This window comes from Cucumis melo, chromosome 11 (genome assembly GCF_025177605.1).
Source record: "Cucumis melo cultivar AY chromosome 11, USDA_Cmelo_AY_1.0, whole genome shotgun sequence".
NCBI classification, from domain to species: Eukaryota; Viridiplantae; Streptophyta; class Magnoliopsida; order Cucurbitales; family Cucurbitaceae; genus Cucumis; species Cucumis melo.
The window spans coordinates 15,744,398-15,763,406 of record NC_066867.1 but is presented as its reverse complement, the minus strand read 5'-3'; the positions used below and the strand labels follow the sequence as shown (position 1 = coordinate 15,763,406).

General features: G+C 30.0%; 1 protein-coding gene across 1 annotated transcript; it reads left to right on the top strand.

Moving 5' to 3' along the window:
* Positions 1-7,669: 7,669 nt before the first annotated feature.
* LOC127143852 (uncharacterized) lies at positions 7,670-11,637 on the top strand. Its single transcript, XM_051079111.1, has 7 exons — positions 7,670-8,391; positions 8,624-8,707; positions 9,302-9,395; positions 9,593-9,721; positions 10,566-10,677; positions 10,750-10,858; positions 11,517-11,637. Exons 2-6 carry the CDS (start codon positions 8,652-8,654, stop codon positions 10,803-10,805), a joined length of 447 nt encoding a protein of 148 aa, XP_050935068.1. The 5' UTR covers positions 7,670-8,391; positions 8,624-8,651; the 3' UTR covers positions 10,806-10,858; positions 11,517-11,637.
* The last annotated feature ends 7,372 nt before the right edge of the window (positions 11,638-19,009 follow it).

The following is a 19,009-nucleotide window of genomic DNA, read 5'->3' as shown; positions in this document are numbered from 1 at the left end:
GGAAAGAAGAAGAACTATCAGATTTGATAGATCGTTATAAAAGAGTAAGGGCAAATAAGAAATTCTAAAAAAATAATTTTCCTTAATGGACTTGTTATACGAGCGATAAATAGTTTACAGTTTTGTTATATCCATGAAATCCCCTCTTTAAAATCTAAAACTGTGTTTCCAAAACACAATCTCTATTTGATAATAATTACTTCGTTTTTTTTTTTATCTTTAGTTTCTCAAAATTGTGTTTGTTCTTACAAATTTTGTTAGTTATTGTTTATTCCATATAAACATTTGAATTCTTAGCTAATTAAAAAATAGAATCAAAAGAATTATTTGGGAATATTTTTTTTTTTTGCTTTCAAAATTTAACTTAAAAATTAGGTCTAAAATCTAGACAACAAAACATCTAAAATTGTTTAGGGCGTTAAATTGATATATAATACCAAAGTTTATATGTCGGTGTTTCGGATGCAATTATTTTGTTTGAGTTTACATGTTTGTTTGGGGTGTAATATAGTTGAGTTCATATGTCTGGTGCAATTTGTTGAACTCTCTATATATTGTCTGATTTTATAATTACTATTTTTTTAAAATCTTTTTATCCAATAAATTTTGATAATCTTCCTTTGAATAGAATATGGATGACATTTTTTCTTTTATTTTTAAATATTTTTCTTTCTTTCAATTTTTTTTTTTTTTTTGGAACAAACAACTAACCAATCTGTGCAGGATGGCTATAGTATTTTATAAACATAATTTTGAAGATGTAGATGTTTGTCGCCCAAACCTGAAGTCTACATCTTTTTAAGCTTTCAAATTTAATTTGGACTTTGAAAACCTTTCCAAAATATAAATAACAAAATATATATAGAAACCAATAGAAATGAATAAGGTTACATTTGGGAGTGATTTTGTGACCAAAATCATTTTATCTTTTCTTTCCCTAATATCAATTTTACATGTTCGAAGCAGAAAACCAAAAATTTAAATAAGTTTAGAGGGTTAAAATGTCATTTTACCGGATTTTCTGAAGCAAAAATAAATTTATTTTTCTAATTTAAAATGGCATATTATTATTTAAAACAATAATCAAAAACTTTTTTTAATTACTTTTTAACCCATACTTATCAAAATTTGGAGATTATAAATGAAATATTTTAAAAATTTATGTCTCACTTTGCAACCATTTAAGTAAACCTATACTAATGCTTTTTTCACCTTTAAGTTTATTATTTTATTATTACCTTTTACCAATATTTCAAAAACCAAGTCAAACTTTGATAATTAAAAAATAGTTCTTAAAAACTTGATTATTTAAAATTTTTTACTAATAATTCAACTTGGTACAAAAATATTACAAACCATAATAAAAAAAATTGAGAAAATTAAATGAGCTCGATTTTAAAAAACGTACAATGAAATGATCACCAACAACCCCTTGAAAACCCCATAAACATATTCTTCATAACTAGAACTTAAAACAATAATTTCCTCTTTTAGATTTTCCTTCGTTAAATTCATCTTTAATTTTTCCTTAAATTTTTAATCAAACTTCAAAAACTTGAACTTTTGGTCTTTTCTAAATTGTTTTACAATTTATAACAGGTTTAGAAGTCTACAAGAAAATGAAGAAATTCATGGATTAAAATAGAGTTTCATTTCACGTGTTGAGTTGAGCATAATCGACTATCATTATAATCTATAGGTTATAATGTTGTGTATTTGCGGTGTAAACTATTTTAGTATAAATTTTATAATAGTTTATGTTTAAAATGTAAACTATTTTCGTCTAAGATGGAAATAGTAAATATGGTAATAAAAATGGAGAAATGTGATGAGTAGAAAATAATAAACATTATATTAAAGAGAGATTTGAAATAGTAGTCGTGTATATATAGGGGTGTGAAGATTTTGTCACACCCCCTCCTAGAGCCCCCTCACACACCTTGGCCTCGTCTAAGAGAGAGTGCAAGGACTGGCAAGCATTGTTATACTTTGACAATATTCACCAGCCAATTAAACAAACTGACACAACAACCTCTGAACAAACGATGCATGTTGACAAAAACCAACTAAAGCTAATTGCTCTAAATGTGTCACTGTTATGCATAATTCGACATAAAAAAATGTGTCATTGTTCCTGTGGTAATTTGTTTATTATGTCACTTTTTTGTTATTGACTACATTTATTTCATGTATGTTTTACCTTTTCATTACTCATTATTTTCGTCTAGAAATGTACTAAATCTCACAACAGTATTCATGTACAATAAATGCTTATATGTCGACATTTTTTGAGCGTCGTTATTTTTCTGTTTACAACACATATTTTACTGTCATATATTTACTTATTTCAACATTTTTCTGCACGCTTTAAAAAAATAAAACTCATAATTCAACATTATTCACATATACTTAGAAAGATCTTTATATTGATAATAAAAATATGAATTACATTGACGGTAAAAGTTTTACAGTAATCCAATAAATAAATTGTAATACATGTATGGGTCACCTAATCTAATTAAACTAATACATAAATGGACTTGATCTCTCATAGTCCGTGGATTCTTCAAATTCCTGCAAATTTTTCAAAAATGAACTTTAATTAACATTCATTAAGTACATGCCAAACATATTTCACCTTCTTAATAAGTATACAAATGAACTTTTCAAAAGAAGCCAAGGTAACAATAAAAGACGAACTGTAATTGAAGTTTGAAATGTCACTTGCATTAATACAACTAAGCTTTAAATCAAACTTTACTGACAAAAACAATATAATCCACAACATAACGACATAGATAGGCTCCAATTCAAAATAAACTTAAACTTAAAAAAATTTAGTCAACTTTAAATCAAATCTATGAACCTAAAAGTTACCATGTTTCCATAACAACCAACAAACTCAATAAAAGACCAGTATCAATACCTAGAAGAAGACAAAGAACGGACACAAAAATGAAATAAAAGCACCAACTACATAGGGAAAAATGCATAAGCATAGTCTGTAAGTGTTGCAAATCAAGGTTTCAATTCAATCTTTATGGACTATTAGAACAAAGAGAACCAACTTAGCTATTCAAAAAAATGCTTCAAATAATACTCATAGCCAAAGTTGAAATTTTCCTAACTATCCAAAATTTCCACCAATGTTCTAGTTTCCATCAAGTTGAAATTATTCCAACTCACTAAATGCATGGGAATGGAACTTCATTTACTTAAAAACAATGTTCCAGCCCAAGAAGTCACAAACTAAAAGGAAAACATGTTTACAAATTCCCAATACTTCTGACCTGAGAGAACCTTGATAGGTCCTAACCAAATCTTTATTAAAACGTATAATACATAGTACAAAACATTCTTCATGCTCAAAAGAGATGTTCTTACCCTAACAAAAGCCTTAAAACTCATTTGAACACAATGAAACAAGCTGCAACTACAAACAAAAAATTTGAGACTTAATTAGAAATCTTGACTTACAAAGAGTTTTAGAGGGTTACCTCTTGAATACAAAAAATATTTATCGCATGAAGCAATACATTAGAACTCATAATCACCAAAAAAAATAATATAAGAGAACATAACTCAAGGTTTTTCAAGCCCTAATAAAAAAAAACACAATCAAACAAATATCACTTACATTAATACAACTAAGCTCTAAATAAAACTTTACAAACAAAGTCAATATAATTCACAACAATACCACATAGATAGGCCCCTCGAATAGCAAGGGGACAACAAACACATAAGAGATGAAGACCTAACAGCACAAGGCAAAGTATCAACTTCTTAAGTATATTTCAACATGATTCCTAAAACATAGACATGTCTAAATGAATTGAAGGACATAACTTTTCAATGACTACCATAACTGTAGGCTAGTCAACACGTAATCTAATCAAACTCAAAGGGAGCAAAATTTCAAGTTGTCTATTTGACAAATATTACCTTTTACCAAAAGAGTTGCACGCTTATGTTTCATCGTTCTCAATCAAAGTCAATACAAAAGTAAACTCAAAAAACCGATAAACAATCAGGATTATACAATAAACTTACGTAGACGAAAATTAGGTCCATCGCATCCATAATTATAAACTTCCAACACAACTTAAAAACTATAAATCCAACGGAAGTCCAAAAACTCAACAAGTGTAAAATTTAAATTAAAAATAATATTCAAAGTGGACTAAAGATTATTGGGGGGCTCATTATCGTTACCATCAACTTCAAATGAAACAAATATGTAATGAAGAAGTGTGGGGGGGGGGGGGGGGTGGGAAGGGATTTTGGATTGTCTTTGTTGTGAAACCATCCCTACCCATGTTCATACTAGAAACAAAAAAGAATGCATTTCTAAATTTATTATCATACAAAGTTGAAGATGAACCTATTGGCAACCATTAGTTAGATCTTCATTTGTAACAAAAAAAAAAAAGAATCTTCCTTCCAAAGTTTCCTACAGTTGAATGGTTAAATTTAATACTGGTCAATACAATGTAGCAAAGGATGTGTAAAGTTAATAGAACATATGATAATAAAAGTTATCTTACTATTTACTAAGTACTCTAGTTGATCCAAAATGGGAATCATATGTATCCACCTATGTGTCATATGACTAAAAAAAAAGGTTTTAAAAAATTAAACGAACATAAAAAAGTTTACAAAAAAGAAAAAAGCTCCACACAAAGTAAATACGCGTTCCAACAAATTCAGCCCACTCTGATCTTACAACATCTAACTAAATTATCTTATTAATATGTCGATGGATGTCGATGGTGATCCTTCCATCTATTCATCAGTTAACTAGGTATTAATATGCAACAATTGTAAATAATATAAATACTACAAAAATGTAAAACAAAATACTTACTACTTCCAAAATTGTCATGTTGCTTGGCAATATTACATCAAGCATGAATCGCATGGCATAATATCCACACTCAACGATGCCACCTTGCTTCAGGCACTATGCACCAGAAAAAAAAAAATAAAAGAAAGAAATTAAAAAATGGTGATTATAGTTACCTAAAATTCTTCACTTAATGTAGAAGAGACAAATGTGTTCCAATGAAACTCTTTAACTTACACCAATAGGCTGACCGAGCTCATTGTACTCGAAAACTCTCCTATGTCCATCACTAGACATTTCCAATGACACAGTTTAACTGCGGCCTATTCTCCAAGCTTCTTAAGTGATGCCCCAATAACAACACCTGCAGCAGGAAAATTCCATCAATTTGTTAGATCATTGAACATGGGTCACTTCAAGATTCTTGGAACCTAAAACAAGTCTAGTCAATAACATTTTTGTTGCAAACGAGCTTTAAAATTCTTAATTTGCACGAGAGGACTCAGGTTTAAACATGATAAAAATTTTCCAAAATTAAAATGAATATTAACTAAAAGATAACGTAAAGGCCAATGGCTGCCAACTAACTAGAATAAAAGTGTTGCTAGGTAATCCCAAGAAGTGCCTACAGTATCATGAAACTCATCACTAGCATTTACAAGTTCCTCTAAATCTGCCACACCTTAACCCTCAATGAAACCAAGGCTAGCATCATCTTTGAAGAACCTTTGCAATATGTTTCCAACAAGTTTGTGAATGGTTTACTCCACCTCTAACATAAATGGTTTTTAGAGTTCAGTTACCTACATAATAAACATGGCGGTAAGAGTGGGATTCCCTAAAATGAAGTTCAATAGTTGGGTCTACTTGCGAGATGAAAAATAAAGACATATAGGCACAACAATATAGTTACAGAAGTAAAAAAAAATGTACCATATTGGAATCCAACGACCGTAGATAATCCAACATATCATTTTTGTTTCCTTTGCCATGTTCTATTTTGATATTTTCTTGCTTCCAAGCATTGAGTTGCTGACATATTCAAAACAAAAATTGAAATTGTAATACCAGCATTTTCTATCCCATTTACTTGCTACGTGTGGACAGAGGCTAAGAGTTTGCCCATGAGTCTTGGCCCAAGTAAAGTATCTTGCGACGACATCCTAGAGTTCGTAAAGTAAAACAAGTACTCAAAAGTGGAATCTTAGGATAGAAGTGTTGAGACTTAATCTTGTTCAATTAAAAGAAAATACAAAGAGTTTTGAAGTAAGAAATCTCGAGCAACCTTGTGTAGTCTTGGGCAAGATGGAAAATAGAAAGCAAATCTCGGAGCTAAGGTAAGAGTATGTCGGTGCTTGTGAGTTGAGTTGATCGTAATCAATATTAGGACGTTGTGAAAAATCTTATGCAACTAATCTTGCTTTATATCTTGTGATCTCATTATCTTCATGTCTTTTTCTCATAAGTACCCATCTATATCCTACAGATTTGACACCTTTTGGTGTTTGGACTACTGGTCCAAAAACTTGACGTTTTGAAAGTGAATTTAATTATGCCTCAATTGCTTCTTTTCGACTAATCTTTTCTCTGTCGACATTCTTCAACAAATTTTGGTTCAATATTTTCATTTCTGGATATAATATCAAGAGCAACATTATATGCAAAAATGTGGTCAACAACTACATTAGCTCGGTTTCATCATTTCCTTGTCATGACATAGCTTATTGAGATCTCATTATTATCCTCAATTGTTTTACCTTCTTCGATATTTTTGTCAAAAATCAAATTTTGAATTTCTTTTGCAACACTCATATCCTTAATCGAGTTATTGACTTGGTTTCTTTTTTGAAAATTTTTATCTTTGGAACCTACCGGTCTACCACACTTCTAGCGTGTTCCAAATTCATTAATGACAACTTATTTTGTTGGGATATCAATTTTTCATGGGACATTTGCACAACTGCTATATGTGATGTAGTTACTTTCTTTGCATCTACAAATGTATTTGGTAACTAATTTGCTATATTTTGCAAATGAATTATTTTTTGAACTTCAAGTTCACATTAATTTGTACAAGGATATAAATGAGACAATAATGATACATTCCATGTAATTTCCTTTTCCAACTTCTTAATGTATCCCCCTAATGTTGGAAAATTTATCTCATTAAAATGACAATTAGTAAATCAAGCAGTAAATACATCATCCGTCAGGGATTCAAGATATTTAATAATTGATGGAAAATCAAATCCAACATATATTCCTAGCCTCTTTTGAGGACTCATTTTAGTACATTGTGGTGGAGCAATTGGAACATATATTGTACATCCACAAATTCTCAAATAAGAAATATTTGGCTTGTGGCCATATGCTAATTGTAATGTCGAGTACTTGTGATAAGTTGCTGACCTAATATGTACAAGTGACGTAGCATGCAAAATAGTATGTCCCCATACAAATGGAGGAAGTTTAGCTCCTATAAGCAACGAGGTCTAGCAATTAATTGCAAATGTTTTATAAATGATTCTGCTAAACCATTTTATGTATGAACATGAGCTACAGATGTTCTCCAGCGTTATCAAGTGGAATGTTTTTAATTGTATAATTAGAAATTGTACTTTCAATTTAATTATTTCAGCAAGTAATTTTGCAACACTAGAACAAATCTGGCCTTTAATGTCGGTTGGAAAAAATGAAAAAAGAGCTTTAATGTCGTTTTTGAAAAGACGGATGTTTAATGTCGGTTTTAAACCGACATTAAAGCTGGAGCTTTAATGTCGGTTTAAAACCGACATTAAACATCCTTGTTTAGAAAAGCGACATTAAAGCTCCTTTTTAATTTTAATTTTAATTTTTTATTTTATAAAAAAATGACTTTCTCTCTCTTACTTTACTCTTTCTCAATCACCCACACGATTTCATCCTTCCAATTTCTTCTTCCCTCCTCATTCTCATCTAACAATCTTCCCTTTCTTCTCTGAACAATCGCTGCCACCACCACCACCATCGTCCCTCGTGCCCAGCCCGTGCCCGCCGTCACCGTCGTCACTCCTCACTTTCTTCAAACACTGTTATGCTTGCCACCACCGTCGGGAGTCCTTTTCTTCAACCATGTTCACGTCCAGCCCTCGCCACCACCGTCGCCGTCACTACAACAAATATACCTTTTAATAACACCCAACCACAACATATTTTATAATACGCTTAGACAGAGAAGAGAATGGCACGAACGGATCTTGGTCGGAGAAGAGCGATTTGCCTAACACCCGAATGGTTCAAACGAAATAGACAGACTTCGCGATGGAGATTTAAGATACGGACGGAGGAAATGCTGACGTTTCAGCTATACGATGACAGGCAAATAGAGAGACGAAGATGACGAGTAGCAGAGGAGGTGGTGCGCGTCGGAGAGGTGTTAACGGTGATTGAAAGATGGCCAGTGACTAGGGTTTGGTGTGGGAGAAAGTTGGGGATTCGAAGAGCTAATTCCTTCATACTTCTAATTCCCTTTACCGGATCGCCGACAAAAGAGGCTGGTATTTCAGGTAAATCTTATACATAGTTTATTTTAAACTCAATTTTTTCCCTTGTCATATAGCAGCAGTTGTTTCTAGTTTATTTTAAGCCCATTTTCCCTCTTCAGATCTTCCTAGTTAGGGGAAATAACATAGACAAGACATCTATAGTTTTGGCTATTTATGCGTTGAGATTTACATTTTGCTTCTTGAGTTCTTGCTACATGATAATGAGTCATATTTGTTCACGATTTTCTTGTAGGTTTGTACTGCCAAAATGAACTTGGGTGATGAGGTGGATCTTGAGGATTATGTTTCTCGCCCAGACAAAATCCGTGCTGCTGAGGTTAGTCATTGAAATGATAATGTGTATTGTGTGTACTATGTTATCATCAATTGACGAAAGTATAGTAGAACTGAATGTAGTGGGGGAGTTCAATAGTTTTGTTGGTTTTCTAGTTTCTTTAAATGCATACATTGTCCTTGAATCCTCTATAGGGGTTAGTGTCTTGTATTGAATACTTTTGAATTGTAATAAAATCCTTCAGATGATATATTATGACTGACGTAGTGAGTTGTGTATGTAGTTATCATCAGTTTAAGAAAATATATTTTGCAGTTAGTTTAATGTTTTGGTTAATTTCATTTTAGTTTTTAAATGCATACTTTGACATCAAATCCTCTGTAGGGGTTAGTCTTTTGTATTGAATACTTTTGAATCATAATAAAATCCTTCTGATGATATGTGGGGTTAGTCTTTTGTATTGAATACTTTTGAATCATAATAAAATCCTTCTGATGATATTTCTTGGACAACACTCTCCTAAACTCTCTTTTTCTTTTTTTTTTTTTTTTTTTTTTATCAACTCAGTACAAGAACTCTGATAGGCCTCAAACTCAGTACAAGCTTTGAAGTATTTTTGTGTTTTCAATTTTGCAGTGAGGAGAATGTTTATTTTCTATGCAAGAAATTATGTACAAACAGATTGGCTGATGCAGGGGGAGCTGATCTTTTTGTTGTTTTCATTTCTCTGGTAATTTGAATGGTAGAAGATGGTGGAAAACATTTGGCACTTCATAATTTTAAGGAGATCTCCATGTTTATCTAGATGTTGTGTTCCTTGATGTTAGACTTAGAACAGTGATTCTTCTTTTGAAACCTGCAGGGTCACCATGATCATAAAATATAATCTAGGTTCAACATTTAATTTTGAAATTAAAAAATCATCAGGTTCTCACGAATGGCACTGAAGTTAAGCTACAGAGAAACGCCCTCAGTGTAATTGAAGCACCAACCGGCAATGAGGATGACGATGATCTCGAATTCGAGAACTTACACCGGACTGGATCCGCGAGATGGGTAAGTTTGGAATGACTTATTTACTCTTGCTCACTGGATTAATTGAATAAACAACATCGGATTGTTGATTCTTCAAATGGATTAGATTGGTAAATTTCGTAAGGTGGCATCAATTAAACATAGTAAAAAAGCATAGAAGAACGCTAGTTGTCCTCACTTTTCTTTCGATTCTGATTAGGGCATTCATAATTAAAACGCTTGCTTGTTTCGGGTAATTGTTTCATTGGTCCTCTGTAGTTGTTTTTGAATGATATACTTTTCAGGAATAGTGGTTGAGTTTTGTACTTTGGATTCTTTGCTCATTCACCTTTTGCTTTATAATTCTAGGTACTTGTAAGTTTAAAAAACAATTACTTTAATTCTAATTGGAAAAAAATATTTTAAGAAAGTGAAGATACAATTTTTTATATTCAACATTTTCTAATTTCATACATTTTATCAACTTAATGTACATTTTCCACCCACTCTATCTTTATGTTGGTTTTATAAGTCAAATTTTTAACATAGCTCTAATGGAATATAGAATACACCCTTGACCAAGAAGCTCCACTTGGTTTGATGAGTACATATGAACTAACTTGTAAAGAGAATTTGTATTGTAGCCTCAACACTTAATTTAGTATGATAAATGTTTAGTTCAAGGACTTGGAATATTGCTTACCTCTTGAGGTGGTGCTGTGGGATTGTAGGATCCTTCAAGCAACGTTGAGATATTTGTTAATTAACTAAGGATAGTTGAGATTTTAAGATAACAAGATCTGTTGTGCTCGTGGCCAGATTCATGCGTGTTTTTTAAATTGTATTATTCCTTCCTAATGATGATATTTTCCTTGATTTTTGGCAGATGGCTTCAGTGATTGCTGCAAATCTTTTAACAAGCATAAAACTCATAGATTTGTTATGCGTTGTAGTGACGTGGGTGTTTTCTATTATAAAACTTTATGCTAGATTTGCAAGTATGTTATCAGTCATTACAATTGCAATCTCTCTTTGTATCTCGGTTTTCTTACTATATGCAATATTTTCAGGACATCACAAAAGCAAGAAAGATACCGAAGCGTGCTTTGCCTATTATTTGCTTTAGAGAAGTCAGCCCCCTATTGTCGGATGCTTCAAACACTTCCATTATAGATTCAGGTTATTTGACTTAGCTATAACTTAAAGCAAGCTTCATTTTGTTGTTCTAGTCTGCTGTCTTAGCTTTGTGTTTGACTTTGAGCATTTTATCTCTAAGATGTATATTTAGTAACATGTTCTAAGGTTGTTTTTCTTTCCTTGAAATAAAAGAAAGTAACGTAAATAGGCTTATAAACTTGTGAATAATTTCCTTTATCAACAATTAAAGTTGTGAGACTGTGTTGTGAATGGAGAAGGTCATGAGTAAAAGTGGAATGGTGGAGGCATGCAAAATTATTTCAAATGGGGTAAAGAAAGAAATCTCATTCTGGAAGGAAGTATATTACCCATGCATGGACTAGGAATTTGTTTTCTGTCCTTTCACGTAAAGTAGCTTTTCTTTCTCTTGAATCATAAGTTTTTGTTTTCATTTTGATTCATCTCCAAGTATCAGCAGATAATGAAGTTACTATAACTGAGCTTTACTTTTCTGCTTATTTTGTTGATGTTGCTTATTTCTTTATAGATTGATATTGGTTTTCATAATAATGTTATGTAAAAAAATGTTGATTATTCATTTGGTGGGCAATATTAAGAACTTTTCATCCTTTTCTGCAATTTCAGTACTTCAAACAGCTTTGTTATTCATATAAATGGTTTATTTGGATATTGTTTGTAGATAATTGAAGTGATATCGGGTTGAAAGCTAAGCGATTGTGTAGAAATGGTCAAGCGACCGTTGAAAATTGAAGACTGAGAAGGCATTTAGGATTTTTAATTATTTAATTCTTGTATTAGAATTTTTTTCATGTACTATTGTAGAATGTATATATAAACATAATATTAATATTTTATTTTGTGTATTCAAATGTAAAAGACAAATGTTATAGTTTCTAACATAATATGAATTTCATTGATTTGTTGGCGTGTGAAAAACATATTTATCTACATTGACCCAATGTCGGTCTATAGGACAATAATGTAACAATTAAATAAAAATAAATTTGTAAAAATGAAAAAAAAACTAGGCTTTAATGTCGGTTTTAAACCGACATATCAGAGTTCAACCGACATTAAAGAGGGCTCTAATATCGTTTTTAAACCGACATTAAAGCCCAACCGACATTAAAGGGCTTCAATAACACCATCAAAGATGTCGGTTGAAAACTGACATTAAAGGCCTTTAATGTCGTTTTTAAACCGACATTAAAGAGGCCTTTAATGTCGTTTTTAAACCGACATTAAAGCCCAACCGACATTAAAGGCCTTTAATAACGCTCACAAAGATGTCGGTTGCCAAGTGACATTAAAGGCCTTTAATGTCGGTTTTAAACCGACATTAAAGGCCAAAATTCTTGTAGTGCAAATGTAAGATTTCAATTTGATAATAAAGACACGTGTGACCATCTACTTGATACATCTATTAAGACCATAAAATACATAAACGGTCCATTTGGTGGACTAATAGGTCCACAAATTTGTTCTAAAAATGTAGGTGATTCGGTTCTCACTACTAGTGATTGTCTAATTATTAATTTTTCTTCAGAGCAAGCATCACATGATAATTCATTAGATCAGAATCTTTTAGTTCTTCAATGGATGCCCATGTGAATTTTCAATAATTATTCTCATCATTATAGATCCTGGATGATCCAATCAATTATTCTAAATTGCAAATATGTTTGGATTTATAAACTTCAAGTTCATTGTTTTATGTGTTTCAATTACTCATATATGAATACAATATAATCCAAAAGATAAAGCAAACAGTTTTTCTAATATACGTTTTTCATTTGACGGTAGATGTAATATAAAGATATTCTATTCTATTCTTTCTATCAGTCTCAATATGATAACTATTGCAACGTATATATTTAAAACTCAATATGTTTCTCTTTAATTTACTAGAGAACAATGTATTATCAATTGTGAATTTTGTTCCTCTAGGAAAAATAATATTTGCTTTACTAAACCCTTCAATTAGATTGCAAAACCTAATATTGTATTGACTTTTGCTTCCAACATTGTCAGTTTGGAAAAATATATTTTACTTGTCAATATTGTGTGCGTAGTTGCACGGTCTACCAGACATATAACTTCATTGCTCATTTTTAAGTTATTAAACATAAGAAAATTATTCATACTTCTTCGTTAAACAAAATAATTACAAAAAAAATTTAGAATATACATACAAAAATGAGAGATAAAAAAAAAAGGTTAATTTTCATAAATATAACAAAACACCAAAATATTTATGGCTCGTGTAACAAAATCAAAAAATCCATGATATTTTCAAAAATTCTAGGTTTGCCCTTGAATAATGCTGACCATTTTTTCACTTCTTTTTCTTCTTCTTCTTTACGATTTATTCATCTACACTTCATATTATTAATTTCTTCATACTACTACTTCATTTTACAATATTATGGTTATTTATGTAAATATTTATCAATTTCTTCATTTCCTCTTCCAGAATTTCTTTCTTCTTCTTCATTTCTCATCTTCTTTTCTTCTTCATCTTGGTACATACAAGATCAGATCGTTTAGACTAGATACAAGGGTACAAGATCGTTTATATTTGCTACGAGATCGTTTAGACTAGGGTGGAATGGTACAAGATCATTTAGGCTTGGTACAAGGGTAGAAGATCGCTTAGGCTTGCTATGAGATCGTTTACACTTACTACAGGATCGTTTAAACTTGCTACGAGATCAAGATCGTTTAGACTTGATATAATGGTACAAGATCGTTTAGACTTGATATAAGGGTATAAGATCATTTAGACTTGATATAAGGGTATAAGATCGTTTAGACTTGCTACAAGATCGTTTAGACTTGGTACAAGATCATTTAGATTTGCTACGAGATTGTTGCTAAGAGATTGTTGCTAAGGGATCGTTGCTAAGAGATCGTTTAGGCTGGGTACAAGATCACTTATATTGGGTACGAGATCATTTTTCACACGTGTGTGACTGATTAATTGCGGGGGTATTTTTGTTATTTCACATAGTGGGCTTGTGGACATTTTCTTTTCTTAAAATTGTTCTATACAGTATAAATATTTTCGCGCTTTGTTTTATTTTTGAAAACCCCCATAAAAAACATTAACTATTATATTAATTCACAAAAAAGAAAACACTTGCTATTTTTTAAAATATGTCAGTTTTCTCTTCAAGAGATTCAAAACTTTATCACTTCCAAATTTGTTATACTGGATGGGGCAAATATATTACCAATTTGATATGCAAAATCTACTTCCACTTTTTTCTCTTTTTCTTATAGAGCTTTTCTTTCATGACCATCATTTCATATGGTTCTTTTGAAATTTGGATGATTATAATGACCAACCATGAAAAATAATTATTTTTTATTTTAATGGGGTTATAATCTTGATTACAATCTTCAAATTCACAACATTCACTTCGGAGAATGAGATTGTTCCATTTGGTCAAGATTCATTATTTTCATCTACCACTATCCAAATTTATAATATTTCATTCAAAAGAATGTTAGTTCTTTAGTCAACTGATGTTTATAATTTTTCAATCAATAACTCGTTGTCTCATTCAACCACGAGAAAACATTAAGATAAGTGCATAATATCCTTCAAAATATTTCTCTCGATATTGCTAGTGCAAGAGCATATCCAAAATATAGAATAATTGCTTTCTAATGATTATATTCTTAATGACACTTCAGTGTATCGAGTATTCATGATAAATAATCATTACTATTAGTATCAAGTAATAAAAATTTAATATATATCAAACATTGCAAAATTAACATTTATGTTACTAATTATACAAGTAGGGTAAAACTAACATACCGTTAGGACCTACCTTCGGCGAAGAGATGAATTATGCTTGTGCTGATAAAGTGTCGTAAAAACGAGGAACAATCGAAACAAAAATATTAAAATAAATAAATAAAATATATTAAAATAAAGAAGGGGTCGTTTAAAAAATATAACGAAGCGGTAAAATATTACATTGTATAGAACAATTTCGAAAACGGAAAAAGCCCACAGGCCCACCGTGAAAAATATAAAAATGTCCCATCAACCACGCCGTCAACAACGCATGCGTAATATATTTGGTACACGATCATTTAGATTTGGCTATTGTTTGGTACACGATCGTAGATTTGGTCGTTTAGATTTGGCTACAATTTATTTTTTCAATTATATTGTTTAATTTGGTTACAGGATCGTTTAGATTTGGACCCAAATCTAAATGATTTTATTTCTCAAAATTTGATTCCCAATCGTTTAGATTTGACTCAAATTTTGGTATACGATCGTTTATATTTGGCTAAACGATTTTTTTTAATTTTTTTGGTACACGATCGTTTAAATTTGTCTACATGATGATTTATTTTTTTTACAAGATCGTTTACTTTTTTTTACATGATCATTTACATTTGGCTGCTCCAATCTAAATGTTTTTTTTTCAAGATTCTGTATACGTTATCTTTTAGATTTTGCTATTTTTTGTATACGGTCATTTAGATTTGGTCACTCAAATTTAAACAACGTAAAAAAAGAAGAGGAAAAGAATATACTTTATACACGATCTTTTAGATTTTGCTATTTTTTGTACATGGCCGTTTACATTTGGTTACCCAAATTTAAACGACGTAAAAAAAGAAGAGGTAAAGAAGAAAGACATGGAAAGAAATCGCAACTGAAAAAAAAAAAAGAGGAAAAGGATGAAAGAAATCGTAGCTATGAGAAGAAAGATGGAAGGGCAAATCCAAAATATTTAAAAAATGGCTAACTTCATGGACTTTGTTACACGAGCCGTAAATAGTTTGGTGTTTTGTTACATTCATGAAAATTTTACAATAAAGAAATTATAAAAAAAACTCAAAATTTCTAATTTCTCCATTTTCTCCAAATTTCATGGATTTCTCTCCAATATGAGTGTATCTTGTAAATCCATAAAATGTCACTCTTTATAGTCAATTTGGCAAACATGAGGTGAATTACATAGTGACTAAGAGTGAGTATCTTTAAGACATTAGACATAGGAGTTGGATGATTAAAGGGGGTAACAAATCCTGGACACGAAGCTTAAATGAGCATTTATTATCTAATATAATTTAGATTTTCTTTAAAAAAATAGAAAAAAATTAACGAACGACTATTTACACTTTATAGAATAAGACTATTAAAAAGTAAGATTTATTATACTTTTTTTATGAAGGTAAATATTTTGTCAAATATTCTATTTTTGATAATTTCTCTATAATTTATAATAATATATGAGTTATCTATTATTTTAAGCTTGATTTTTCTATGCAATAGATTAAATGCATGCATTTTTATATCAAAATACATAGGTTTAGCAGCTAAATAATTCTCACACATTAACTTTTTTTTTTTTTTTAATTTTTATATAAAGCAATTTGAGGAGGTATATCATCAATTTATTTTTATATTTATAAATTGGTGCTCTACGTTGCTATCAATCATTATAATGTATTTTATATTGTTGTTTCATAATTAAGATGAAATTGTTCATTAACATTTCTGACTCATACACCCACCCCTTCCCTACAAATTTGTTTTATGTATTTTTTTTATTTTTAGCCCTCCTTTAATCATTTATTTGGTTGGTGGTTACCTTCTTTTACAAAAGTTTTGTTATATTTTTAAATTTAACTATTTTCATGTGATAAGTAGTATTTGATAAAAATCTCACTACTAAGTATAAATATAGTCTTTTTCATTCACTTTTAATTAAACCTTTTCTTATCCAGTATTTAATTAATTTTAAGACTAGATATTTTACTTTTAATTAAATTTGAATTTAAAGGTTTTAGAATTTTAACTGTCAAATAATCTTTTAAAATAATGTTACAAAATTACATAAATGAAACTAACATATTAAATACATTCCCAAAGATAAAAATAATAAGAATTTCAAAAATCAGAATATGAGAAGTTAGATAACAATATTTGTCAATTTCTGATTCAAAACTCAACTTTAAAATTAATGATTTCAAAAGTTAAATAATTTTGAAAATAAAAGATTTATTTTCAAAATATTTATAGATATAACAAAAATGTTATTGTTCATGAATAATAGATAGTAATAAACTCTAATAGCTATTAAATTAGAACATAAAATCTAATAGTATTTAGAGATTGTGACGCAGTAGAGTCGTGTTTTATTATCTAGAAAAAAGATACTATAAATAGTCTTTCTGTAATTATGGGATATTCAAACTATGTAATATTTGTAATTATTCGGTGGCAAAAGAAACATAAAACATGAATCATCAAAGAAGTCATAAGTTTAAAAAAAGTAAAAAAAAAAATGATAAACGAAAAAACAAACAAATTATGAGTTGAGAATATTATTGTTGGAGGTGATTGAAGTGAAGAAGACGCGTAATGAGGTGGTTGGAATTTGGATTTGGGAATTTTGACCAAGTCTTTGGGATTAGCTGCTTTAGAAAGTAGAACTAGAAATGGAGCCGGGCAGCTGGGCAGGGACAGGGTAGGGTAGCTGATCTCCATTTCGTTTTGCGGGGCAACCACGGGTCCCACCATCTTTAATGGACATCGAAATCTAGTGGGTGGGGTCCACGTCAGATCCTGTCGTTCTTTTTTACTTACATCGCATACTTCCAAAATATTGTCTTTTCAAATACACTGTTTATTTACTTACTTTAAATAATTAATTTTTTTCCTCAAAACTTTAGGCATTGGATGGGTTGGGTGGGAGAAATCTTCCACCAATCATTAATTCACTCTTCGGTTGTGGGATATCATTTTCGTAATAAACTGACACTCTTCCATCTTTTCATCCTAAACCTCTTTATAACTCTTCTTTTTTTCTCTAATCTTTTGGAATTTTGAATTATTCAAACTCATTTCCTCACTATTGTCGGCATCAACTCTTTCTTATTTCCTCGCCATTTTTCTAATATTTGTTGTTTTTCTTACTTAAAAAAAAAAAATACTTTTTAATTGTAACACAAATTCAATTTTTGTTTATTATTTCTTTATATTTTAAAATTTGGCTGGTTGCTTGAAAGCTTTTTTTTTTTCTTTAAAAATATAAGAGTCCTGATATATAAACAGTCAATAGTCAGTTTAATTTACAATTCAAGATACCTTTATTATTAAGGAAGTTAGTAGTATAGATACTTGTTTTAAATTTCAATTTCTGATAAAGTTAAAATTTCAAAAATAGAAAACAAAAAGTTAAATAGTTTTGTAGACAGCGTGTATTAAATTTTTGACGAAAATATTAAAATTTGAGTTTGTCTCACATTGGTTAAACTAAAGAATGGGATGAAATCCAAGTTATAAAAAGATCTACGTCTTCTATTTCGAATAATATCCTTGTTTTAAATTTATTATGCTAACTCTAACTAATATCCTTGTTTTATTTTTATTTGTATTTGAGGTGGAAAAATGCATGAGAAGACTTACTTTTATAATTATGGCTCGGAGAGGAAAAATTATTGTGTCTTTGATAATGAATTTTTGTAGTGTTTCTAGTTTTATTGTTTCCTTTCATTTTTCTTTTATTTACTATAATTATTTTATGTAGTAGAAGTGAAATTGTTTTGCCAACATCTAGTGTAGAAATCTATAACGTTTTTTTTTTCTTCATAATTTCTTACTCACAGTTGTCTAGGTAGATATTTTATTTTTTTTAATCTCATTTCTAAACTTAAGAACTAGACGAGGGAAGTAGATAAGCAAATATTTTCTAATATTTTGCAGATATAACAAATTATATAAATGCTACAAATGTGGAAAACTCTAGCTAATGAGGTTGTTTAATTTCCATTGTACCAATTTTATTTAGCAAATGAGGCAAACGTAGATTAGGAAACAAACATTTGCATGTCTCTCACCCTTACCACTACTTTCTTTTGTATATGCTTTTCTGATATCTTGTTTCAATCTATGAATTTCTTTTATTTATTCTTTTAATTTTTTTAAGCTTATGATATTGATGGGTCCATCTTACGTTTGGGGAATCATCTTTTCCTTAATTAGGAGTTTATCTCTTTTGACTTTTTAGTTTCTTTATTATCATTTTTTTTGTTTCTCAAAAGCTTACTAATATATATATATATATATATATATATATATCTATGTATTATATGTCTATCTATTCCCTTTTAAAATGTTACTGTCAACTACTACTC